This window comes from Prinia subflava, chromosome 15, assembly GCF_021018805.1.
Source record: "Prinia subflava isolate CZ2003 ecotype Zambia chromosome 15, Cam_Psub_1.2, whole genome shotgun sequence".
In the NCBI taxonomy this organism is placed as follows: domain Eukaryota; kingdom Metazoa; phylum Chordata; class Aves; order Passeriformes; family Cisticolidae; genus Prinia; species Prinia subflava.
Genome location: NC_086261.1, coordinates 13,462,008 through 13,489,145, shown reverse-complemented (window position 1 = coordinate 13,489,145; position 27,138 = coordinate 13,462,008). Strand labels below are relative to the sequence as shown.

Sequence of the window (27,138 nt, the reverse complement as noted above, 5' to 3'; positions counted from 1 at the left end):
AAAGAAAACAACAGCAGTACTACCACCCTCCCAAAAATTTACTGCTAGAAATTATAAAATATTTAAACAAAAACATACAGAACTGAAAAAAATGAAGCAAAACAAATACACATATTGAACCAAAAAATGAAAAGTTATAACACCAACTGAACTTTAATTTAGTCTGCATGACTTTCAGATATCACATGTCACTGACACAATGATCAGTTATTATTTGGAAAAGCTAAAACATAAACACCTTACAGTGTTTGCAGCTGAGCAGTTACAGAATACAGGAGTGCTATCATCATCCATCTTTCTCAGAATCAGGTATTTCCTTTTATTCCTCTTTTAAAGTCCATGTAAAAGCTACCCACGTCATCTAAAGCCATTATCATTTCAGTTTTCAACTCACAGAAACACAAAGCTTGTAGCATTTTCAGAAAATCTTAGAGCGTAGCTTGATCTTAATATTTAATTACAACTTTGTTGAGTAGTATGACTGAATTAAGTCAGTTATGTCTTCCCTGGTTCTATAGCTTCAGTCTTGCCAATAAACTCCACTTTAGAAAATATAAACTGTTCTCAAAGGACTTTCAATTGGATCTTTTCTATTAATATTCTGTTCTCCTACTATGCATATAAAGAAATAATACTAACACCAATAATCAGTGCCACACAAAGAAGCCCAAAGCCAAGCACAGCTGTGTGATCACACTGACACACAGCCATTCTTGCTTGTTATTGAAAATAATCAACTCCATCTGCTGCCTAGGCTGGTTTTTACATCAAACACAAAATATTTCTGTTTCCAAATAAGTGATCAAATTATCTGTCATCCAAAAGCAACACCAAATTCTAGTGTTTCACAGGCATTTACCTTAACTGATATTCATTCTATAATGGGAAGATCCTAAGACGTGAAATAAATTGAGAGTAACAATTATGTTCACCAAGTATCATGTACAAATAGATTTTGTGTAAGTTAAAATTAAAGTTCTGCTTATTTTTCATATTGGGTAGAGAAAGAGAAAGAACCTCCCTGATGTTTTTGAGTTAATTAGAATATTCTAAAGGTGAAGATGAGCATGGATACCTTAAGAGAATACAAAAAGGAAGACACTGACAAACAGCTTCCTCCCCTTCCCAAGCACAGAACAGAACTCCAGAAAGATATTTTGTATTTTGTATTTTGGTGAGGATGCTCTAGGGAGCAGCAGACTGAGGCATCCACAACAGTACCTCCAGCCTCTTTGTAACATGTTTACATAGTCCCAGTCAGAGCCCATTAAAACCATGCCCTTGCCCCATAATTACACCAGATTTTTAATACCTGCCTTCTTCTCTGCAGAGAATATGTTAGTATATCATCACAAGCTCTGTGCCTCAGTCTAGCAGTCAGAGAGAATGGAGTGGTTAGACCATGCAGGCTACAGAATGATCAGGCTGGGAATTGTGTATGGAGCAGGAATGCTGCACCCTCAACACATGGCCAAGAGCTGCCTCAGCAGCTGCTGCAGTCGAAGGGCTGACACAGATGACACATCCCAGCACAGTAATTTACTATAAAAGTGAGTTTATTTACTGAATAAGGACTTGAGTACACATCATCTTATGCCATTAACACCAGGAATGAAAAACCTGATTTGATCCTTGAGAGGGTATGACATAGGAAACTAGGAAAACCAGAAATAATTCTAAGACATTATATTAATATATTACTATATTATATTAATATATTACTATATTAAATTTTAAAACCCCACAAATCCACATCTTGAGAGTTTCTTTGTTTCTGGAAGCTGCATAAAGCAAGAGAACAAGTAGCAGGTGACAGAGCAATAGATTTTGACTTTGGGTTTAATACAAGGTAAGGAGGAGAAGAGGAGAAGCAAGATGAGTCAAACACAATACTCCACCCCAGGCCTGAGTGGTGGCCAGAACAGTCTGGCCGAAATGGTCAGAAACAAATCAGTGCAAGCCAAAGACTCTCAAATTCCATGGACTGACTCCTGTATCCAAGTAATTTTTGGACTGACTCCAGGATAAAATTATCATCAAGGTGTTCCTGTGTTTTCTTTGGTCAATGCCCACGGCCTATAATCGCTGCTGTGTCTGCAGACCTCAGAATTTCTGCCCACTGAACTCAGCAACTTGATCCCAAACCTGGCTTCTGCACAACTACCCTTTCAGATTTCTTCATAATTTTCTGCAAGTGCTATTCAGGTAAATCCTTCAGGCTCTCTCTTCCAACCTTCTCCAGAAATGTCCAGACAGACTTTCCCTAGCACTTAATTCTTGACTTGACTTACATTATTAAGACTCCACATTTCTCCCTGTGTTTCTATAAACTCCATATCTACATTAAGCACTCAAACAAAACTGGCAACCTACTTACAAATATCAGTTATATTGGTGACCCACTCATTCCTTTCAAAACAGTTCTGCTAACAGTAAATAATGTGGCTTTAGCAACCCTGGGCCACACAGTCACCCTTCTTCCTACCACTCTCTTACCCCCCCAAGCCACTGTATCCATCATTCCTGCTTTCCCTTCTCCAGCTGGGAGGCATCTGACTATTCCAAAGCTGGGAAGAGAAAAGCTACAAGGCCCAAGCTCCAGTCTGTAATTTATCTGGTGTGCCAGCAACTGAGGGGCAGCCCTTGCTCTCAGCCCTTCAGCCACCCCACCTCAATCGCTGGCATTTCCCTGCCAGGCACAGAAAGGACACCTAATCTCTCCCCATTCTGGCACGACCCCTGAAGTTCCCTGCCAGTGGTGCTGGGTGTGCAGCTTGCATTTCACATACCCACTGCAATTTCTAATGATCTGAATCAGCACGTAAGGTCCAACACGGAATGTGAATCATCCTGAATTTATCCACTGACTCAGGATTAATATGGTCACACACTTCTTTTTAAGATCTCTCATCCTCGTTTCCGCCCTACTGCTGTTACCACCTCTATGCTTTTGCCTCCTTCTGAAACCTTGAGGTCATTTCTCCAACTGCCTCAATCTCCAGATTGTCACTTTCTCTTGCTGCATCTCCCAGAAAATTCAATTCTTCTTGTCCATCCCATCAATGAAGATCTCTGTCTTTCTCACTGCTGCACCTTATAGATTCTCCAAATGCCAAACAATTGTCACAGTACTTGAGTGGCCGGTGTAAATACTCTCTAGGAGGAGCTGCACCTCTGACTTTCTCCTGCACCACTAAGCAACTAAACTTTGCTCCCCTAAGATGGAAAATGAGATGCAAGAGTCAACAGCATTAAACTGATCTCATGGCCAGAATACCTAAGAAGAACAGTCAAGAGAAGAATGGGAGAATTGCAAGACCCAAAAGGAAGAGTCTCTAAAGAAATGTTGGATATGTGACTAATGGTATTAGAATGAAAAGTCAACAGAATTACACAGCTATTAAAGCAGAAGGAAAAAGCATCCCGAAAGAAAACTAAAATTGTATTTAAATGTAGAGCCTTTACAAAGAAAGCCTGAAATAGGAAACTTTATTTTCTTCTGTGTAACTCAGACACAGATTTGGAGGCAATAAACTATACAGTGATCTCCTGGATTGGAACAGATCCAGCTATTAGGTAAACTCAGTCACCATTTGCCACTTAACAGTATTATCCATTAGTTTAAAATATTTACCAGAACATTGCTTTAATATATTTAAGTATCGTATTCTTCAAGTATACTTATATTTTCCTTATTCATCTACCATTAATGGACTGGGCATCAGTTACATTGATACAGAAACATGAACAAACTGGTCAGAAATGGGTATGACTACACAGGACAAACAGATGCTACACAGCATGCACAAAACAGGACAGACAAGACATTGCAACATCAGCCTGAGTTCTCAGAAGTAATTGCTGTACAGGGAGAACAGGATTTTCTTCAGTCTTGTATTTCACTGGACCTGAACTGGTATTTATGAGAGGCTAGACAAGAGTTTTGAAACTTTTCAGGGAGCATAATACCAGGAATAGGAATAAGCACTTTTGCCTTTTAGTTCTGCTTAAATCATGTAAGCAACTTATCCATACTTTTTGTATTTTCTAACTCACATTGTGTTTACAGAAAAAGTAACGACTGACTGATTTAGGTTAATGCACCAGCGTAGAGACCTCCCTAAATGGATGAGCTCTATGAACACACTATCCAGTGGTTGGTGTCCATGTATTGCTAAAGCAGGGCCTGACAAGTCCTAACGAGTTACAGACATTGGCTCATTGTCTGCACATCAACCCACCTCGTTAAGCACTGCCTTAGCAATGGGCAAATTTCTAATTAATGACTTGGCCTGGCAATTCCCAGCTGAAAGTGCTGATGTTATGCATATTTAAACCCTCTCACCAAACATGGGCAGTGATTCTACTTCTGCCAGCAGATAAGCAATGTACTGCTTGCTCAAGTCCACTGAGGAATGTCAAACACTTGTACTGGGGAGAGGGGAGGAGGGTGTGGCAAGTTATTCATGTTTTGTCCTTTATCTTCTTCCTCCAAGCTTCCAAGGTGGGTTTCTCTTTCTGCATTTCTTGTTCAGCATTTTTGTTGTTATTTCATTTTCATGATAGGTACTATGCAATGCAGATTTTGGTTATTAAAAGTTTGGCATCTGTTGTTGGTAATTCCATCTTCTCCTCTGTACTTCTGTGTGGCTTCTTTTACTTGACCTTGAAACTGTTCTCCCATACTAAAAGAGGTAAATTCCACTATATATCTGAGTTGGACTGTCTTGACACAGATGTTTTCAGATGTTTAAGTCTTTTTTGCAAAATAGTCTTCTTTTTATACCCCATTTGTGCAATACAAAGTATCTTCTGTATTTGGGATATCATTTGCTCATTAGCACTTTGTCCTTTCATGCACGTGTCTTCCCCAACAGAACAGGAGACAGCTCCTCCCTGGTGTCTGGTCACCATTTATTATCCAACGAATCTGGGACTAAAGCTGGAGAACAGCTCATGGGCCATGACCTAGAGACAGTTCAATTCAGTAGTTAGGGGAATTTCACATGAAATCTGAGTTCTGTAGATAATTTCTTGGCATGAAATCAAATATCCTTTTTTCTTCAGACCCCTTCAGAATGGTTTCCTCTATCTGCATCACCCCCCTTGCCTTGCTTACAAAAGATAAATGCTGATATGCTGATTTCCTTCCCTCTCCTGCTTCTCATCAATGAAACAACATTACATATAAAATAAGCTTACTGTGCAATAAAATTGCAATCCATTTCAAAGTGAATCACATAAATCTCAAAAGTAAACCTCTCTTAAATCTCTCCAGGTTTGAAATTGAGATCAAGCCACAAAATAATTATTTTGCTAAATAAAAATCTATATTTTGTATTTCATTTATCTTAAATGAAAGTCTCGTTTCCTACAGTGGCAGCGATAGGATGAAGTGGCTGACCCATCAGACAGATACTTAGAAGAGAAGCTTTTACCCCTCTCACAGAACAAGAGCAATTTCAGCCCTGAAGGGAAGAACAGTGTGGTAGCAGCTTCCCATGCCTTCCTGGGGTGCCTCTGTGCCTGCATCTGCCTGCCCATTCCCATCTCTGCAGGGGAAACTCCTGAGTGGAAGGGCCTGAAGTCTGTGTGCCTCTGCCTTTCATCTGTGAGTCCCCTGCAAATTCCTCTCATCAAACTGTCTTTTTCCTGAATTGCCTTTGCAAGTCTCTCTCTGCCCAGCCATACTGTAAGATAGCTACAAAGGCAAGGGCTAAAAAATCTGAGCCTTGCGTGACCCACTCTGGCCATCTGTCTCTCCTCACTCGTTTTCTGAAAGCCTGTGATGTACAAATAGGATGAGAAGTGGGCTGGGTTCTTAAACACCTGCCAAATGCAAGTCCTGCACTTTTAACTGCCAGCACTGCATTTAAAATGCACTACACTAAGCTGTGAACAAATAGATTTGTTTAACAAACATGTTCAACACAGGGATAAATCTGTCAGCTGTAAATCATCTGCAATCTCACTCTAATGAGAACCTGAGGCTTTAAGAGTATGCAGGATAGCTGGTGCACTAATGAGCAGTAATTTTTGCTCTCACGGAAAAGAAACCCTATGAGGATGAAAAATGTGTGTGCATGAGAACTAACACACAGAGATGTTGAAGGTCACCACCTCCAGAAAACTTCCATTTGATTTCTTCCATTTATTTTTCTTCTGAAGGTTATTTTATGTGCTTCTATTTAATTTATGACTGGTTTGACCGGAACAAGTTGAAGAAGGTTCCATTAATGCCTGAGATGGAAGGATTTATTTTCAGAGGAAAAACATTAGAAGCAAATTATGGTTTTGCTAAGGAGTATAAGCACACTGGATTGTGAGTGTCCTCCTCTGCCTGGGCTCAGTTCCCTAGATCACATAACCATTGCATTCAGAACCAGCGTGATGAGATCTATGAAGAGGAAGGTGTTAATACACTTCACCTCCATGGCCTCCTACATTTGGTGTGTCTCTGCCAGCATCCCCTTTCATGCCTAAGTTAGGACTGACCACCACCTCCTAACACATTTTTAAATGCCAGCAAAATAGCACCAGAGGTGTTAGAGTTGCCTGCTGCATCACAGAACTCCACTACAAAGTTTCTCCTTCACTTCCTCCTGGCTGCTTGCTGCTCTTTACAGAATACCCTGCATCTGTCACTTGCAAACAATCCATCATCTTTCCCAAAAAAGGCTTAAGAGCTATCTGTTTGTGATTTTGTTCAGCCACGAGATTCATCTCAGTACTTGTCCAGATTTGACAGTTCTCCATATGAGTTTGAAGCAGTGTGTCTTGTTGGTCCAGCATCCCTTTGAAGTCATGCTCATTTCTCCAATGTCTCTGGAGATGGTAACAGCATAAATTCGCTGTGATTTACGCTGGAAGAGTAAACCTCCTACTTATTTATACTTTAGATCTGTGTCCAATATACAAAGATTAATATTAAACAAAGGTCATCCTGCAGTCAAACAAGTTCAGGCTTTCTCACCCAGCAGCTCAGACAGTAGCTCTATTTCAGCTTCAAACATAAGCACTGCTGATAATTTCGACTACTGACTTTACTTTCCTTCCTTTTCTCTCACGAGTTTCCCAGGTTAGCCTGTTCTCACTCTGTTGGCTGCCACAGAGAAGCTAAGTGTTTCAGAAAACAAGATTTCTAGCTTTTGAATAATTTGGTTATTCTTTCTTAATTATTTAAATGCAAGTTATCAATATCATAATACCCTCATAAACCCTAAGATGGCAAGTTATTTTACAGATACCAGCCATGAAAATACTGCAATAATGAGTAACAGGGCAGGTTTTCATTACATTTTTCTTGATATTCCTTGCCATTACATTCTGCAATCAGTTAAATTTAGAGTAGGGAGGATGTGTGTTTAAATATACCCTGATGAACATGTCTTCCGGGACTTAAATAGTAGTGCAATCTTCCCTATTTACTCCAGCAGATATTTTTAGTGCTGCTGCTCACTAGTTTTTAACCTAACTTCAGAACAGACTCTTCAGAGAGTATTGCTTTTCAATAGTTTTGTTGCTAATTTTTCAGCTTCTATGGCATAGTTATAAAGTGTTTGCTTAAAATGAGTGAAAAAATACTTATCTAATGTTATGTAGAGAAAAGCACAAAATCATGAGAAGCACCACATGCTTGGATAGTTGAGGACATCCATATCTGCAGTGCTTTTTCTCTTGCCCCATAGTGAACAGCTACTCTTCTCTACATTATTAAAGCTGCTATTTTTAAGCCTTTAATTAAGAGTCCAGTTTAAAACAGGGCATGTCAACTATATTACAGATATTTTCTCAAACACAGTACAAACATAAGCAACAAATGGCACAAAACAAGGAAGCAAAGCCCCAAACATTAAATGCTTAATGTATTTGGTACCACTTGACCTGATCAAACCTCTGGTACAGGAGTCTTTAGCTGGCTCACTAGTGAAAATGTAGATGTAACTACACAGGTGTTCATGAAGTTTTCCAGGAAACGGAATTAAAATAAAAATTAAAACACACAGGGACTAAAGGGGAGAGCAGAAATATCTACCCTGCAGCTATGTGGCAGTCAAGACTGATGGAGGTTTACCTGAATCTGAAAGGCATGCAGGCAGACAGCAGATAGAAGCAGACATGTTTGACAATGAAGTAGTGACTTGGTCACCTAACACTCATTAAGTAGGATAACCAGATGGTCTAAAGGGGTTCCTGTGTATATGAAGGCACCAATAGAGATACATCACAAGGAATTAGCAAGCTAAACTCACCCATTAAATCTAATATTAATGAAATCATAATCATTGGCTCAAGCCTTATATGTGGTTTTATTCCAAAACAAAACATGGAGCTGAAAGGACTTGTTATACCAATGCAGCCCACTAGAGGTCAAGTCACAACCAGAAGTTTAAAATATATTTAGTAATAAAGGGCAAAATCTAGGCCACCATCCTCATGTATTAATTACTGCATTCATTCAGGGTGCCCCATGTATCACAAATCCTTTAGAACCTTTGTTTAGAACTGACAGAAGAAACTCTTCATACAATGTCTGGTGTACAGAGATACAAAACAGATTAAATAATTGCTCCCATAATCCATTAATTAGATGGATTAGATTATTGGACTGGAGAAATTTTCCTTAATAAATTACCATTGCAAAGACTGTAAGTTCAATTTTAGACCAGCTTTGATGCTTAAAAACAGTGATAATGGCAAACTAAACTAAAACCAAAACCTCAAGACTTGATATGTCTGATACAACAGAAGAACTTTAATCTCTGTGTAAAAGACACTTAGTATCACACATCTCATCATACAGAAGGACTACATCAGAGTCTTACAAAACAAAGCATCTGTAAATACATATAAATACAAACATGGTAAAAATGGAACATCTCCATGCCTTGTCAGAAATCCTGTAGTTGCACATAGTGAATGCAGAAAGAATGCCTTGAGTGGTTTCTAAACATTTGTTATCTTGAGTGTATGATGTGCAGATACAAATCAAAGGTATCTCATGAATGCCCATCATCTCTGCAGTAGGAGGCTCGTCCAATAGAGCTGTCAGTCAGCTTTGTAAAGTTCCAATTTAAATTTAACTATTTCCCATGTCATTCTTTCCACTTGGAGAAACAGAAATGTTTGCAATTATGCATGTTTGCATAAAAATGTTTGCCTTCTGACTGCAGAACAGTTTCCTGACACATAGGTAGTCTGTAACCTAAAACATCTATCCAGCAGAATTCCACTTAAAATTTTACAGCAAATGGCAGCAGCTAAGATGATGTTCCCAGACCAGGGTAAGAAGAGATGAGCAGTGAAAAACTGTGCTTGCTCACCTACTTCTATGAGGAATCACATTAAATAAACAAAAAAACCCCCAAGCAAAATCTCCCAAAACCAGAAGAACAAAACAATAAAGGTCAGATTTGCCTTCCACTTCTGTACAGGAAGCAGACTGTTAATGGCTGCATCGTATCAGAGGTACCCTCTGAATGGTTCAAATTGAGCAGGAAGTTGTGTCACATTTCCTGAACACCCATGAAGAGATCGAGAATTAGTGTCAGCCTAAAGATCACAGTATATAACCCACAGCCACTGGATTAAAGTGCTTTCATCTACTCTTTCTGCTTCACTGGCTCCAGATGCTTAACTCAGCTTCCACTGTAACAAAGGTGGCATAAGGCACAAAGAACACAGTTCTCTTTGCATTATGTACTAAACGAATCAGTGCTCCCCAGAGACCCTGAGCTGTGTCACTACATCTCACCTCCTCAACCATATGCTTGACTTTCTTCTGCTGGCAGTGGACCATGTCATCCAGATGCTTGATCCGCTCCCTCAGGCTGGCTGCCACCTCCTCCAAGTGCTGCGACCTGGCGAAACGTGCAAGAGTCAAGCCTGTGAGTGGGGAGCTCTGCAGTATCAGCAGAACGAGAACAACCCCCATGGTCCACCATAAATCAGTACAGGCAAGTCAAATTGCACTGACAGATGTCAAACTGTCCAAAGTACATTTTAATGTGCTCTTAGTCCAAGTGGCCATCTCCACCCAAGTTATCTCACCTTTGTCTTGCATACTGATGTGCTTACTCAGAGCCTGAAGTGCCAACAATTAAACAATGTGACAAAACTCCTCTCAAGATGTGTTTTCCTTTAGTGAAAGGCTTTTAGACAACTTTAGCTTCAGAGAGACACACTTAGCCTGACTTTCTACTACCTGCAGGTATTTTGGAAATGTATGCTAAACAAAAGCCAAGCAGGTCTGCTTTCAAAGCTGTCTTACAAGGCAGGGGAGCCTTGAGTCAAGAATTTGGCAGAGCTGCCAACAGCAACAGAATGCTAACTGGAATAGTATTAACTCCTCAACAGTCAGCAGGAATGCTATGAATGGTTTAAATTTGTGCATACAACTCTTCAGATAGATTCTGTGTTTCTTCAAATCTGTTTAATACATAAAGTGAACTCCCACAGAACTCCTGCCACAACTTGGTTTGGCAGCTTGTCAGAAAAGTAGCTTTACAATATGCAAGGAAACACGAGTGAAACTTTTCCATAATATTTTGTCTCTGTGGCCATGGGAGTCTCCATTTTTATCTGAATGTCCAATTCTTAAAATTTGTCAAAGAAAGCAATCGCTTGCTTACAAAATAAACTGCTGTATTACTGGGTTCAGGACTGGACAGAATTTGAGAATGGGAGGAGGGGAATCAAAAACAAAAAGGCTTTTTTCATCTTGGTCTGTGTGCAGCAGAAAAAAAAACTGTTAAAGCTGCAAATAGAAAAACCATTCTAAGACAAAGCAGCAGATGGCAAACTGTAAGACATGATTCCAGTGAGTGACTGAATTGTATGCTGTTCCCCCCCAAAAGAGTCTCTATTAACAATTAAGTACTCTGCAGAAATGTAACTGCAGCACTTTGACAAAGCATTGCTGCAGGTTTTTCACTCGTATTAAGGTCTCACAAAATTTTAATTTATATTTTGATTGCAAGTGTAGCACATTTTTTGTATCTCATTGGAAGATTCAGGATCTTAAGCATTGACAGCAAGGGAGAAATGGAACAGACTCCTTCCTTGAGGTGGAGCTCGAGTGTCTGATGAGGTACAGACAGGTAAAGACAACTTAAGAATAAACCAGCATCCTCTGAACACAGATTCATTGCTTGCGTGGCATAGATTGCAACTGTGAGCTTGCTTACCTTGCACAAATTCCTGCCTGAACACTGCCCTTACCCTGTTACTGCAGTGTAACTTTTCACACTGAAAAGGATTCACTGAAGCGGGAAGAGTCTGGGTTATTCAGAGGTAAAGGAAAACAGCAGTTCTCCTTCATCTCCATATTCTACGTTGTATGCGAGCGACATCTGTTCCCTTGAAGTTATTATTTTAACAGGCTGCTGTGAAAAGCCATTCTTACCCTGAAACCAGAGAAGCTGGTCACAGATCAATACAAGGCTCTGAGAAGGTCTCAGCAGGGACTTCCTTTCATGTTTATGCTTCCCAAAGAACAGCAGGATGGCCAAAACCTTAACACTGAATTTCTGGGTGCCACAGAACCATAAGTAGTAATCAAGCACTATTATTCAGTCTTTGGGTATAATTCATCTTTACCCACTCAAGCAGTGTTATATAAACCTTTGAGTTTAGATAGTGAAAGTATTCAAAGTCAGGATCATACTCTTCTGAATGTGAGATTGCAGATTTAAGAAAAATGCAAGCCATAGATGTGTCACAGTTTGTTCCATCTACAATGGACTCAGCACATTTGCAAACAGCTTTTCAGAAAAGATGCATGAAGGTAGTCATTGTTGCAAAAAATAATTGTCTTGATATTTTACATGTACATAAAGCTACATTCAAATGGACAATCCCTACTAGACTGCAGTTTTAAAGTTACAACAGGCAAAATCCAGATGTCTACAAAAACAAAGAAACCCCTGAATTCCTGGCAATAGTAGAAGTTCCACAGGCAAGTCATATCTCACCTTTCACTGTCAGAGTTGTTTTCAGATTTTGCTCCAGATATTTGTAGTTCATTTAATTCAAGTTGTTTTTTCAGCTGGTGACGTTCCTAAGAAGGAAAAGTTATCTTTCAGTTCTCCATGTATCAAAATGTAAAGGCTTCACAAAGCATATTTCATTGCAAGTCAAAACATCGTTTGTGAAATTAAAACATAAACTGATTAAACAAAATTCATGCATTTCCTATAGACAAGGAGGACAGAATACATAATAATACAATCAGTTTCCAAGCTATGCATGGAAACAAGATTAGTTTTCAATTTTCTATATGAAGATGTACGGCTGTACTTGAAACTGAATTTTTTCAATAAAAAGATGAGTCATCAAAATCTTTAACTACATAAATGTCAAACTGTCCAAATTATCACTCCAAAAACATCTCCCAAATCAAGGCTGAGATAAAAGGTATTGCTGCATTTTCTTCCCCCAGAGTATTCCTGTTTAATTTTAAATGCCCAGAAGGACAGTGCTTGTGAAGATCTATGAGGACTTGGGGTCTGACTCAAACAAGTTAACAGAGAAGTGTAAGTGTGTTATCCACCTTGATGGGAATTTATTAAGAGGCATTCAGTCTCATTGGGTGAGTATCAGCCAGATAAGAGCAGATTAAAGAACTAATGTGGAGGAACTCATCTGTACTTGTGAACTGTACTGCAATCTTACACTCACTGCATAATACTTAAGAGTTGTAGGCTGAAGCCCAGATGAAGTTAATGGAGACAGGGGCATATTAAGTGAGTAGTTTCTCAGTGTAATCACTAATTATGCTAATGGATTTGCAAGCATTAGATGAAAGGGGCTCAATGCACATTAGACCAACCAGTCAAGCCAACAAGACTGGCTTATAAAAATGTATTTCTCAGTAGATACTGATATTAAATATGTACTACAATAAAGTGAAATTGGTGAAAAAAAACCCCACTTCATTAGAAAGAGTAGAAGATTGTACTCCCTCCACTGACTAAAACACTCTCTGCTCCTGCATTTGAGATAGTGAGGGACGAATCTTTAAAGATAATGAGATGCCTGCTGTTGAATGAAATGAGAAATGCCAAAGTACGTCCAAGACCATTTCATAGTCACTGGAACCAAGGCTGCCCCTGAGCTTCACATTCTCCAGCAGCTCCTCCCTGTTGGTGAGAACAAGGTCCAGAACAGCACCTCTCCTCACTGGTTCCTCTCTCAACTGGAGAAGAAAGTTATCATCAACACATTCCAGGAACCTGGATTGCTTATGACCTGCTGTGTTGTCCCTCTAAATGGTGTCAGGGTGGTTGAAATTCCCCAAGAGGACCAGAGATTGTGAGCAAAAGGCTGCTCCCATTGTCTGTAAAGGCACAGTCATCCTTTCAGCCTTCCTGGCTGGGTAGCCCCCACTCTAATGTCACCTGTCCCTGCCCTCCTTTAATCCTGACCCTGTAGGTTCTCCATCAGCTTCTTACCATCCCCAAACAGAGCTGTGTGCACTCTATGGACCTACCACAACATTTCTGAGAGACTCTGGGTCATTTATGATTATTACTTGATTGGGCTTAGGACACCTTGCACACCGAAGGGACACTGAATGGTTTTTAAATTCTCTCTTTAAAATAATGGTTCATTTCCTAAAAAAGTGCTGCCCTGTAAGGACCACTAGGAAGAGAGAACCACTCCTCATCACAGGGTGTCTATGGCAGTCCAGGTACTGATATAAATACAGTAACTAAGATGCAAACAGCAATGGTATGTCGCTGAGCACGGAACTGAGCAGCAGAACAATGAGAAGTGAAATCTCCTCGATGCACTCGTGCATTCCCTCTCAGGGCAGCCATCAGCTCTCATACCTCTTCCATGCACTCAATCAGCCGGTCCAGCTCACCAATCCTCTGGTCTTTCTCCTGTATGCTTGTTTCTGTAATCTGCATCTTCTTATTTGCCTCTTCAATAGCCTTCAGAAGCCGGTTTGTTTCCTCCTACAAACAAGAACATTTACAGTCACACTAGCATCTAATAGATTAATGAGGAACATTTCTTGTTTTTGTCTATAGGGCCAGGCTAATAGCTGTTAAAGAGCTCAAAGCTTTTCACTACACCTGCTTAGAAATCTGGAAGAGCTGGGACCTTAAAAGTGAATTATGTAGAGCAAAAGATTGGGGGTACTTTGAAATACACAGGTATTAGTAAAGCATCATTATGACAATCCAAGAGAAACTTTTACCCATTTCTTAGATAGCTGATTTCCCTTCCCCTTTCCTAAGGATGCTGTTAAATAACAGCCTGAGAAAAATATGCTACTGCAAAAGACAACTTTCTAAACACCACAGTTGGCCACGTTCAGCTTTGTACTTTCCTTACATGTAAAGCAATATGAATAAAAGGAGCATTTATCTTCAATCTCCATCATTATCTAACTCTATCATTTTAAAAAATGCAACAGACTGCTCATAGAAAGGTTTAACTTGGATGTGGTGGGAAATTATGGGGACAGGAGAGTTCTTGCTCCAGTAGCATTCAGTGAAGATGTTCCCTTTCTCCTTCCTAAACTGTCACTTAAAATTGAACATTGTATTTTCCTTTTTTAGAGAATCAGAAGTCATAAAAGCCTACTTACCCTATTTCAGATTCTGAAATCTAGATTATCATTGACATTACAATGTTTGAACCCATATTTTTCTTAGTCCTATGACCCCCAAAATTTGGAAAGCTTAGTAACTACGGCATGACTAATGACAGAGACAGAAGTGAAGGGACACACATCAGCTTTGAAGTATGAAGTGACTGAGAAATGACACCCAAGCTAAGCACTGCTCTTACAGTCTGGCTGTACGTACCAGGAGCATTTCTTTCTCAGCCTTGTGCTTCTGTTCCTCTTCCCGCATTTTCTCCTCATACTGACTGTACAGCTTTCTGGTCATCTCTCTCATGACCTCAGCATTGGCTTCCTGCGAGGATTCCACCTGTGAGAGAGGAAGGTTCCCCCATCAGTAAGTACAGTATTGCTGGCAGCAGGAGAAAGAGAGTTCATATGATGAGAAAATAAGGCTTTGAAGTTAAGCTCCCCCCTGTTATAAATCTGGCATTGCAAAAGTGGATTTCCATTTGCATCAAGACTATTTACAGCATTTTGCCAGGATTCACATGATTTGAATCTGTAGAAGTTACTGTTCCATCAAGTTCCATGTTGCCTGAATTTAGCTCATTTAGTCATGGCTTATCCAAGATCAGGCCATGCCTCTTTGCTGAACCCTTCCACAACAGCCTCCAAGTCACTTGGTTTGTTTCCCCACTGAAATGATACTGTTTTCCCCCACTCTACTGAAGCATGGACTAGACTCAACTCTTGTTTCTAAATAACCATGAACACTCAAAGCAATACTTTATTGCAGTACCCTCCCTGCTCTCTCTTGGTTTTTCAAATTCTGCTCTTTGTGTAGGCATAAGAACAGGGTAACCATGCAGCAAAGCAATCAAAGTGAAAAGTAAAATTCTCAGGCATGTGAAAGGGTTAATTTTTAGCAACAGAACCAGAAACTTTACTGGAGCTACAGGGAAGAGGGCAGAATGGTAATGCAGAGGCAGGATTTCCTGCTGTTGGCTGAAAACAGGCTGAACCACACCCTCAGTAATCAAACACCATACAGCATATTCACAGCTTAGACCCATCTCCTATGTAAAGCACAATAAAAGTGAAGTAAAACAGCTAGTACAGGATTTAGCTCTCTTACTAGAGATGCTGTGAATCAGCCAAGGTTATAGTGAAATGTTGTGGGTGCTACAAAAGTGACAGGAACAGGAGGACTAGAGTGTTCCCTGCTGATCACCACACTTAACACTGCTACAAAATACAGAGTTCTGATGATAAGGTTTTGGGTTGGATATTTTTTTTCTATTTTAAGGACCAAAAGCTTTAGTAACCCTTGGGTTCACCTTGCATGGCAGAAAAAAGCTTGTTTAGTACCCTGAAGAAAAACAATAGTGTGTTTCATTCCTTGAAAAGTGATGAGCCCTGGAGGACCCCATTTATACTGCAATTGTCCCCTTTGTCATCTCACCTAGGCCAGCCCTGGAGCTGCACTTTATGAGAGGGTGTGGAGTGAAATGAACCTTCCACATTTCAGGAAGCCTGAAAAAATCGTACCATTTAGAGAAAGCCAATTATTAAACCCCAGATTTCTTAAGTAACACTGAACTGGAACAGGATCTCTGGCCTTTTGTCTCCATCATTCCTTTCCTTACACCTTGAGCAATGAGGACTTTGCAATTTGTGTCTTATTCCCTTGCATTTCTCTGAAAGAAACAGCTTAATTCTCTTTTGAAGATGCCTGCTCTTACCTGCTGACCACATGCTCATAAGACTTAACAGACTACCTATTAAAAATGGTGCAATACCAAAGAAACTCAACACCAAGAAATTCATGTAGCAACGTGCAGAGTTGTAATATTCCTTCGTTTAATAGGAATGGGTGCTAATAACCATTTAATGGTTTGAATTTTCACCTGTCAACACCTCTGACTCTTGTGTTACATCCCATGTTATGGGAAGACCACCTGTCACCATCTGAGAGTCTCTGTTATTCAACCAGTATTGATTCACAGGAATAAGTGAGCTCAAGGGCATGACGAGGGCATGAAGAATGAAGAACCCTTTACAGATAAGGCCAAGGAATTTATTTAACATGCACCTAATGCCCTTACTGTGCAGTATTTTTGGGGAATTTATATTTACCACACCTTTAACTTCAGTAACTGATTTTCAATTTGTGCCGTCTCCAGTTGCTTTTGCTTCTCTCTCAGCTTTTCCATAGATTGCTCGTGTGTATGTTTTAAATTCCTTATTTGTTCCCTTATGTCAGTGTTCTCCAATGTAACATCCACTAGAGTTTTCTAGAAGAGAGAGGCAAAGCACATATTAAAAATCATTAATAATTTGATGAATTAATATAGGCAAGAAATGATGAAACAAACAGCACATTTAAAGAGCCTCCTGACATATTAATGCAGTGTGAACAGTTTTGCAAGTTTTAACATCTAAAATTATGGCTTTTGTTGTTGCTAGGAGGTATTTCTGTGAGGAGTATACTCAGTGAAATCAAGTCCTGGAACACTATTAAAAAAAAAAAAGGAACATGGATACATTTCAGTATGAATAATCTTCCCTTCTCTCCAAGGGTCATGCCATACATACAAAATGCAGTGGAGTGCAAACAAGAAAGTAATGTACAAGAATGTAACATTCTTGTTACATACAAGAAAGCAGGGACATTAAGTTGTTCAGCTCAGATACATGGGAATTTGGGAATTCAGAAGTCTTTAAAAAAGAAAACTCATTCCCACCTTGTCCCTCCCCCTGCATTTTATGGCTATGTGAAGTCTCACAAGTGTCTGGCATCCAAACATGCCACTTCACTTCTGTTACAACTGAAGGCAGAACTAAGTCAGGAGATGCCCCATTTTGCACTGTACAGACTAAATCACATTTTCACCTTTGGTAGGTGAAAACAGAGAAATGATTTGTGGTATTAGTCTGCTGCATATGAGTATCTCTTTATATCTCTTTATTGTACACTATTTTTAATGGTTTTTTTAAATACAGGAACTTCTAGAACATTTTTCTTTTTTCCCTAAATTAGGTGCTTTAGATATCCAAGACAGTACTTTAAGGTGTTTCTCAGGGTTAGAATCTGTGTCTGTCACCCATGTTTTCTGTATGCTTTGAAATCCATGTTAGAAAAGGCAGCTGGGAGCTGGGAAGCAGCTATGGAGATGTACCTGCAAGTCTATTGATGCTGATGTCAGGGAGCTGTTCATTTCGCTAAAGCTATCTAAGGCTGCAGCCTGCACTCGCACATGATTCTCTAAGGATTCCTGATGAGCATTTGTCACCTGAGCAAGGGGAAAAAAAAAAAAATTATATAGAATAATGATCAAGTTTATCTATTCTTTCCAAGAGAGCTACAGAAGAGAAAGGTCCCAAGATCGTTTTCACAGTACTAGGATGCTTTAAAGTATATTCTCACAAACAAACAAACAAACCTTAAAATTCAAATAATCTAACAGAAATAAGGCATGAGTATCTAAGTTTATTGGTAGTCTGAAATCACTGTATAAGCTGTTCTTTTTGAAAGCATAAGAGGACAATTGGCAGCTGTCTATTCAGAAAGACTGTGTACATAGAGTGGGCATATTGTAATAATTCAGAGCAGATAGCAGAAGAATGCAAGAAATAGGGAAATCTAGAACTGTGAGTTGTAGAAAAGCCTTAATTAAGAAGGAACTGATTAATCAGGTACATAAAGAAGCAACATCAAGAAGACGTAAGGATCAAGCAGTACAAAGCAGGGAGGGGAAGCCAGAGGGCTTTGCTGTGTGAAAATTACTCTTTTCTGACATGTACACACACACATGCTTAAAACTGAAGGGGGGAAAGACACAAAATGACATCATTCAAGAAGAGACCAAAACCCAAACAGTGTAAATATTTATAATAATTATGAATGATTTGATAATAAAGAGGAAAAGAGTGTTACTAATGGAAGCCAGCCCAGCTCACAATCCTAGATGGACTAGATTTGTTTCTGGATAAAAAACAGAAGAACACCAGGGACTGATACAGGGGACAAGTGTGTAGTAACCAAGCCATACACAGATTAGATCAGCGTAGGGAATAGAGACCAAGTAGTCACTGTTAACCTTCTATAAATGTGTGCTCATGTAAAACAAACAAAAGCAGAAATGCTTTGGATGGTTCAAGAAAGTTACAAGATAAGAACTTGTGTGAAGAAACCCAGGGCAGGATATTGGAAAAGCGCATTTCAAACAAACTTTATGAACAAAAAGTTGTCCTGGAAATTGTTAAGATAAAAGCACAGTGATTGAAAGCTGAAGCAAAGAGTATAGAAAGGATTTTAAACAGGATTCACAAATAGCACAAAAGACAACAGTCATGTAAAACCAAAATCAGCTCCCAAGTAACTAACCAAACAAGAAGTTCACATTATTAGGAAGAACAACACTTGTGCTTCCTTTCAGGCAGTCTAGAGTATTTAAAAAAGGGAATGATGTCTCCTAATGTGCCATTTATGTCAGAAGGAAGCTTCAGGAACTGCTGATTTGCTGCAGAACTAGATATTCTGTCAGAGCTGGTCAGAAACCCTTAATTAAGGAAGAATTTCTGACTCATGCAGGATTTCTACTGGTCTGACAGAAGTTCTGGAAGTGCAGGATATCATCACTGCTATTCACTAAAGATCAGCAGCAAAGACAACAAAGCTGCACCTGAATCAGCATTTACCACATGCATGCTGGGGAGAGAGTGAGTCTTGTTTGGCAGCATTACGACTATTTAACACCATTTGCAGAAATTGAGTTTTCTCTCTCTTCCTCTCAAGTCAGGGGGATTTTTTTTCTCTCTCTTTTTGAGACAGGTTGCACAGAATGAAAGTACCTGCAAGTACTGTTTTTTTTTACAGCAAGTTCTGGTTTTTGTACCTAATATAGCATGCAGGGAACTGACAGCCTCCAAATGAGGATGGCAAAGGGGCACAAGTCAAGGTCCCAGGCCCTTGAAGTCAGGATACTTTTAATTGCCAAAGCTTCCTCTGAACCAGGGCTGTGAAAATCAATGCTGAATATAAATTCAAAGCAAGTTTTCAGGGGGATTTTTTTGGATCAAACAACTCAGCAGTTTAATATGAGGGCTATTTTTAAAGAGTGCAACAGCTTTTATTGCTAAAGCAGCATATCAGAAGAATGACAGGTCATTGAATGACCATTGAAATATTCCGTTAAAAACCAAAAGGTAAGTAATTTTTAGCACTTTAATACTAATGAATATTGCTACTTCTTTTACTTAGTTTTTAAACAATAGATTCAGTAAAACAGAGTAAAGTGTTGAAATTACTCCAAGTTATCAGTTTTTCCTAATTCTCACTGTTATTTATTCAATTCACCTGGAAGCTGTTACATCCATCTCCAATAACTACCAATACACACAGGCAATGGTATCAGGATCATTCTTGTATTTCCAAGAATTTCCCAGTCAGTAATTTCATGTGCAAAAGCGTCCCTGTCCTCCTTTACCTTCCAGGATGGCAAAATAAATAAAGAAAGGAAACCACAGATGTCACATAAAACAGTGAACTGGAGTGGTTTGGGAGATTAGTTCTGTTCTGCTAAAGCAAAAGAAAAGTTTCTATATAACAGTGGGACAGTTCTATCCATATGCTTTCCCTGCAAATGAATGGATACTTACTTTCAGTTCATTTGTAAGCTGCTGTATTTTTCGTTTCATTTCATCATATTCACCATACATTTTCTTTCTTACTTTTTCCAGAGTTGCTCTCACCTGGTGTCAGAAAAATCAAATGCCTGTATCAAAATTGTGGATTATACCATTTATATAGTAGGTATTTTCTTCTCTATGTTCTTCACTGTAACTTTCTGTAATTTCCGTTGTTAATCTACCCCTGCATCACAGCAATTTATTCTCAAAAAGACAAAAACTTAAGTCTCAAGACTTGTCTACATAGGGATGATACAAATAACTGTCACTATGAGTAATTCTAAACTTCTCTGTACATGCTTAAACACTTGTAAATTAATAATTTAAATAAACTAATTTCAATTAAATATCCATAAATAATTCTAATCTGATCACTAAATGAATTTAAATTATTTTGAAAATATAATGTTTTATTTCTGAACAAAAGGCATGGACTTAATATACCTTCATACTTCAAAAAGTGGTTGATTTCCCCTGAATATCCTTTGCAGATAAAAACTTTTAATTTCAGTCTTTTAGACTTGTATCTAACTAAAACAAACTGGCTTGTATACACCAATGCAATTTCAAATCTAAAGAACAGATAACTCAATTTGATTTCAAGAACAATGGATGCAAATTATTCCTTGTCCTTCTAGGAATAAAAACTCAAAAAACCCCCAAGCTAGCCTGCAGTTTAGCTTTACACACTACTGCAATCATGTTTGCCTACAGCCTACATAATTCAACCTCTTTTATTCCCCCTTCCTCACCACTACCAAACCCAGGCTGACTGCAGATCATTTAGGGCAGTGAATTTACCGTGTCTCTGCACAGGGGGCTGGGGTGAACTTCAGCAGCTCTGCACAGCATCCCCCACTGCCTCCCAAAAACAGGGGCACCAAACCTGTGCAAGGAGCGCTCCCTGCGCACGGGCTCCCTTTGGGATGAGGAAGAGAGGAGGGAGCCGACTCCTGCCTGGCACCTCAGCAAAGCACCCTGTGCCTCCCCACGCACACGCACACGCATGCACACACACACACATGCACACACACATACACACGTGCACACACACACACACGCACACACACACGCACACACGCACGCACACACGCACGCACACACGCACGCACACACGCACGCACATGCACACACACGCGTACGCACACACACACACGTGCACGCACACACGTGCGCGCACACACACACGCACACACACACACGCACACACACACACGCACACACACACACGCACACACGCGTGCACACCCACACACGCCCCCTTGCAAGATGCAAATGTGACTGGGGCAGAGAAAGCTGTCAGCAGCTCTGACACGGCCCAGCAGTTCTGGTCTATTCAAGTCAGCACATACACGGCACAAGCTGAGTACTCTTGTTTAAGGCTCTGCTTTTAAAGACAACACTACTCTGGCAGACCAAAGATCACAAACTAGCAGAGCTGAACACAGCTTCCAGAAGACAGGAGAGCAAAAGCCAGCATGTCTCCTCCCATGTCCTTCCCACTTTTTCCTGAAAGCATCAGCACCCTAAATGCACAAGCAGGACACGCAGTTCACCTGGTCTGACATGTCCCTCCATAAGGGACAGACAAGGGCAGGGAGATGGTTCCAGCCCAAGCAATCCCTGGGTGACTCAGACAGTGCAGTTTGGGGAGCTGGCCCTGCTGTGTGCCAATTCACCTGCCCCTTGACAGCACCCCAGCAGGGCAGAGAAACTGTGCAGGCAGGAGAAGAGCAGCCAAGGCAGCCTGTGTTCCTCACCAGCACTGCAGCACGGACAGACCAGCCAGTCCCTACCCTCAGCAGCCTGAGCGTGGTGAACCCCGGGAGGTGACAAAGTGGCAGCACCAAGGGAGAGAAGCAAGAGCTGATAGCCACAGACCAGGCAGATGAGAGGAGCGCACACAATCAGTGCTTTACGCTGCTCGCTTTACTCAGGGTTCCTCCCTGTTCTATCAACTCAGTTGATAAGCACTGGCCAACAGCCTCCTGGGTGGTGAGGGTGGATGGAAAGAGGTCAGGTTATTTGCCCTGAGGTAATTAGGGTGTTACTGCCACAGCCTGAGCCAGACTGATGGGCAAAGAGATGCTGAGTTTCAAGAACAGAAAAATATCAAGTAGGATCAGAAATGCAGTTTTTGTTTTTCAGGAGATCTTCTGCCAACTGTGATAAACGAGCAGGCACAGAGAAAGTAGTACAAAGACACCCTTATTAGGCTGACTATTTTAAGGCTGCCCCAAAATATACCCAAGTGATTTTACTATGTCACCTAATTTAGAAGCCTTTTCAAAGCTGGGGGGGTTTGGGGACGGGGGAAGCAGAGGAAGAGAAAGACTTTATCCTTTCAGGTGTCTGCTTACATAGTTTCTTCCATCAGCATGTATAATTCCCAGGTATAGAGCATGCTTTTTTCCCAACTCAAATACTACCAAGGCCAGCCTCTAGCTTTAGAGTAGGTTCCCAGTTCAAACTGAGATGTTGGGCTAGACATCAGTCATCCCATTATGCTCCCACAGCTCTACATGGATATGTGGAAAGGGTATTTATCAAATTTGAGGTGAAAGTGTAACTCACTTCTTTAATGTAGTTCATCTCCTCTTTCAGCTGATCAGCTGACCAGCCATAAACCACCATTTCTCTTTTATGGTTGTTGTCAGTTCGGTGCACAACACCATACACCATCCCATGAGAGAGCTTCCCTGGAGACATCCCATTTGGTACATGGTAGAGCTCCTGTAAATTTAAAAAAAAAATCAGTACTAGATTAAAAAAAACCAAATAAAGCCACAGTAACTTAGGGCCAGGAGAGAAACCAACTATAGTGAAAGCACAACAGTACATATGAACAATAACTCCCAAACATTTTGGAGCCAACCTGTCAGCCTTCAGGTTTTTGGAAGAACTATGACCAACTTATAATTGATAAAGAATACTGAGATGTCTAATTACCACTACCTGCAATGGAAGTCGTGTAGGCACAGCTAGAGACAACAGGCTGGATTTGTACCAGGCATGTAGAGGCATGTAAGAAAAGGTTAACCTGGCTTACTTTCATTCACCACCAGACAGGACTTTTCTGCATTCTTGCAGAACACTGTCTGATTTCTAGTTCCCTCTAAACTCTTGCAACCACAGAATTATCCCTCATTTCCCAAACTCCCTGCTGCACGAAACAAAAATTCACACATTTACTCAAAAACCAGAAAGTTCTAAGAAACTGAAATTAAAACCTTTTAGGCAGTGTTCCTTAAAAGAAAAAATTTCTGTTTCTCTTGAAGATAAAGCAGAACTTTAGTTTGCACTTAAAGCTAAGTAAGAAACTCCAAAGCAATCAAACTCATTTCAGGTCTCCATTTCTTTTACAGATGCTGCAGAACTGACATTGGAAGAGCTAAAGCAAAGCTATGAAATAGCATTTATGTGGGTGTTCCAGTGTTATTAAATACTGTAGAAGGATGAACCTTCTAAACCAGGTCTTGCTATGTAAACAGAGGTTGTTTTAAAGAGCCAACATTTTTTATTTGAATGATCTCCAGAAATTTATACACTGGCAATAATTGCATGTCTTGCTTCAAGCCACCCTTCACAGACTCCTCTTGTTCATCTCATCAATACACTTAATAAGAAAATTCTTCATGCAAACAGCAGGAATCATTTTGCTCAGCATGTAAATGAATATCCACAAGGCTGGATCACCACCTGACCTGGCTACTCACCTCTCCTCCCTTCTAATGGGCCCAGGGAAACATCCTCCTGTCGCAAGCATCTGAAATGAGTCAGTCCTCAGAACTACTCACTTCTCCTCTTGATTACAAGGAATTTAAACATCTACCTTCGATGAAGACATCCACATTATGACTTTTTTTAAAAAAGGGGAAATATTCTTCCTGAATGTGAAATATTTGCAAACTAGGAACCTAAAAATAATCAGTGATTTCTGAATGGAAAATTAGAATGAAAAGTTTGGAAACACAGCTGTTACTGATAAGTTTTGCACATTGATTCTGAAAGGTCAGTTCTAGAGAAAAGTCAGGTATAGACAGTTTTAATTAACTTACTTTCTTATGCTGGATATAGCAGATACAGGTACTCTTGAGGACATTTACTACATTAACTTTAGAATATGTTTGGGTATGCTTTTTTGTTTCTAAGCATTGTCTAAATATTCTCTTTGACACCAAACAGAGGCTTAAAGAGATGAAGTTTAGCATCTTATATCCATATACAGCTGCATCCCAGAGATCTCCAGTCCTTACCATGAGGGTGAAGAGAGGACACCATCTGCAGCCTAAAGCAGCAGCACTCTCAGTTTGTAGGAGCCAAACTAACACAACTATGCTGGCAATATAAGAATAAATACTTCTTTAGGTAAGGGGAAAATGAACAGGAAAATTTACTTGTATTAAGAAAAGCTGGTGGAGACAAACATTTGTTTTATATTGTGTCCTTCCCACATGGCACTGCCAAATTTTCCTCAACACCATAAATCCTACATGCTCTTCTTTATCAAATCATTAATAGTTTAACCATGATGCTGAAGCTCTGGGTGTGTGTGAAGGGCTGGGAGGGGAACAATCACAGAGCAGACACCTGATAAAGAACATTTCAGGCACAGAACAACAAAGCTGTAAGCCTTCATTTGAAAAGAAAGATTTAAAACCACTTAATGAAGAAAACATTGGGCAACCAGCCCTACCTATACATAACATGATTTTGCACTCTGAAAACATTATATGCAAAGCTTCATATCCTCAAAATGAGATGTTTCCTAATTATATATTATTGGGGGTTTTGTTTTGCTGTTTCGATGTGCACAAACAAAAGCCCTATACCTCATATTTAGAGATAGAGAAATACAGAGACCAGATGGAGACATGACTCAAAGTTATTTTGTGTTTGTTTGCTTCCAGGGTTGTACAGTTTCTTTCATAGCTCATTGCAGCTCCTCCCCTGCATCTGGAAAAAGGGATTACACACAAGTTTCCATCTTCCTGATAAGAGACTGAATAATCACTTTGATTGTTTAGAGGTTACCAAGGCACCAGACACTGAATTCATAAATCCATACCCTTTGCCCATGATCACTCATTTTTAATGAGGTGAACAGCTGAATACCAGCAATACCGAGGTCCTTTGTGCCTCTAAAACATTAGCAGAATTGTCTAAAGTGCTGTTTGCAGAGTTCTGGCATAAAAATTCTGACCAAGTTCCTTATTTTTAGGATATTATGAACACATTCCTAAGGAATGCTTTGAAGGATTCCCCCCTCGTCCTCCCCCTCCCCAGAAAGACCTACAAATTCAGACCAATGGGTTTGCAGCTGGAGAATCACCCATGGCACTTACATATGTATTTCAGAGATGAACAGACTTAAATTTACATTATAATGGACAGTACATGCAGGATTAGATGCACACAAAGGCAGACTGGGTACATGCCTGTTGCAACAATGCTAAACTTGCCTGTTAGCTGTATTAGCACCAGCCTCCTAAAATGCCATTGTTACTTCTCTTTCACAAGATTAAAAGACTCTCCATCATCTGTTGACTGTTCCAGTTCTATGTGCTACTTAAAATACAGGACATTGTTTTTACCCTCTCCTTATTCTTTCTTCCTATCAGAAACCCCAGCAAGTGCCTGTTAAAATTTCAGTTCTTGCTTTTTTTAAAAATGCGTGAGCCAACAGCTACACAAGTAACTGTTCTCATGTTTCCTTAACCTTTGTCTTGTCTTTCATTGCTATGAAAGTTCTATTCCAGCCATGCTTATCTTCTACTCACCTTTTTCTGTTTAGTAACTCTTAATTTCCTCTCAGTGACCACTTGTTTCAGGGTCCTGTGTAAATAGCCAAAAAGGGCTCACCTGATGCAGTCTTCTCTTAGGAGAAGGGTTACAATCAGAAAACTCCTCTGAAGGCAGGGTTGAGATGGTTGCTTTGTTTGTTGACTTTTTCAATAGAGCTTTGCCTCTAAATGAGGCTTTGCTGAGTAGCTCAGTTCTCAGGTATCTCCCCAGAAGTGCAGCACTAAGCATGCACTGAGTGTACTCTGCCAGTTTGCCTCCTCTCAGGCTACTTCCACCCACCTTTGTCTGTTCTTCTCCCTTCACTGTTTTTTCCGTATCTGCCTCGTACTCTGTTCTTCCTCTGACACATCCTCTCTCCCAGGTTTCCTCTTTCACAAATCCTGCATCTTCCACATCCTCAAGAATTACAGAACAGTTTTTAAAGTCAAATACTTCCCATATTTTCCTCTATGTCCCATACGTATCTACTCTCAGAACTCAGACATTTTTCCAAGCAGGCCCTCAGTGGTCTCCACTCTTATCTACAGTGAGGCATCTTAGTGAAGATAACACCATAAATAAATACAAGCAAGAATTTAGGAGCAAGTAAATACTGTAAAGCTAACCAGAACAGTGCTTTAAGATGGAAGGGTTTGTTAGATTAATCAACCACTGCTGTTTAAGGTCAAAATATCAGCCAAATCCCTTCTAATGTAAGCTAATGATCCGAAAAGGCAGAGTTAGCTTAATCAGTTTGGGAATGTTTCTTTGTACCTACAGTCAGTTCTACGACAGCTCAAGGTGACAGCAAGGACACATCATGTGGATGCTCACACATCCTGGATCAGCCTCCAGGAACATGTCCTGTCTGTGCCGCAGCAACAGACAGCTGTGCTTGGTGTGATCACACAGAATGCACCAAAGAAACACTGACTGTGTTTACCTAACTAATAAATATTTAAAACACAAGCCTACACCCCAAGGTTGCAAAAGTCTTGATAATTACCATGCATCCTGTTTGTGTCTCTGTCCAGGGAGGCAGCACAAGTAGCATGAAACAGATGAAGACATTACAAAACCAAACC

At 40.0% G+C, this 27,138-nt stretch overlaps 1 protein-coding gene across 3 annotated transcripts in view; it reads right to left on the bottom strand.

Moving 5' to 3' along the window:
* The window catches only part of MYZAP (myocardial zonula adherens protein), a 52,745-nt gene that overhangs the window by 14,587 nt on the left and 11,020 nt on the right, over nucleotides 1-27,138 (bottom strand). For all 3 annotated transcript variants that reach the window (XR_010082393.1, XR_010082392.1, XM_063412785.1), the window contains exons 3-10: nucleotides 22,844-23,002; nucleotides 20,240-20,332; nucleotides 17,758-17,871; nucleotides 16,720-16,872; nucleotides 14,820-14,945; nucleotides 13,833-13,961; nucleotides 11,973-12,058; nucleotides 9,755-9,860 (exon numbers count right to left, since the gene is read on the bottom strand). Coding sequence is in view for 1 of the 3 variants with exons in the window: in XM_063412785.1 (XP_063268855.1) it covers nucleotides 9,755-9,860; nucleotides 11,973-12,058; nucleotides 13,833-13,961; nucleotides 14,820-14,945; nucleotides 16,720-16,872; nucleotides 17,758-17,871; nucleotides 20,240-20,332; nucleotides 22,844-23,002 (966 nt within the window). In the remaining 2 variants the exon portion in view is untranslated. The remainder of the gene's footprint in view (nucleotides 1-9,754; nucleotides 9,861-11,972; nucleotides 12,059-13,832; nucleotides 13,962-14,819; nucleotides 14,946-16,719; nucleotides 16,873-17,757; nucleotides 17,872-20,239; nucleotides 20,333-22,843; nucleotides 23,003-27,138) is intronic.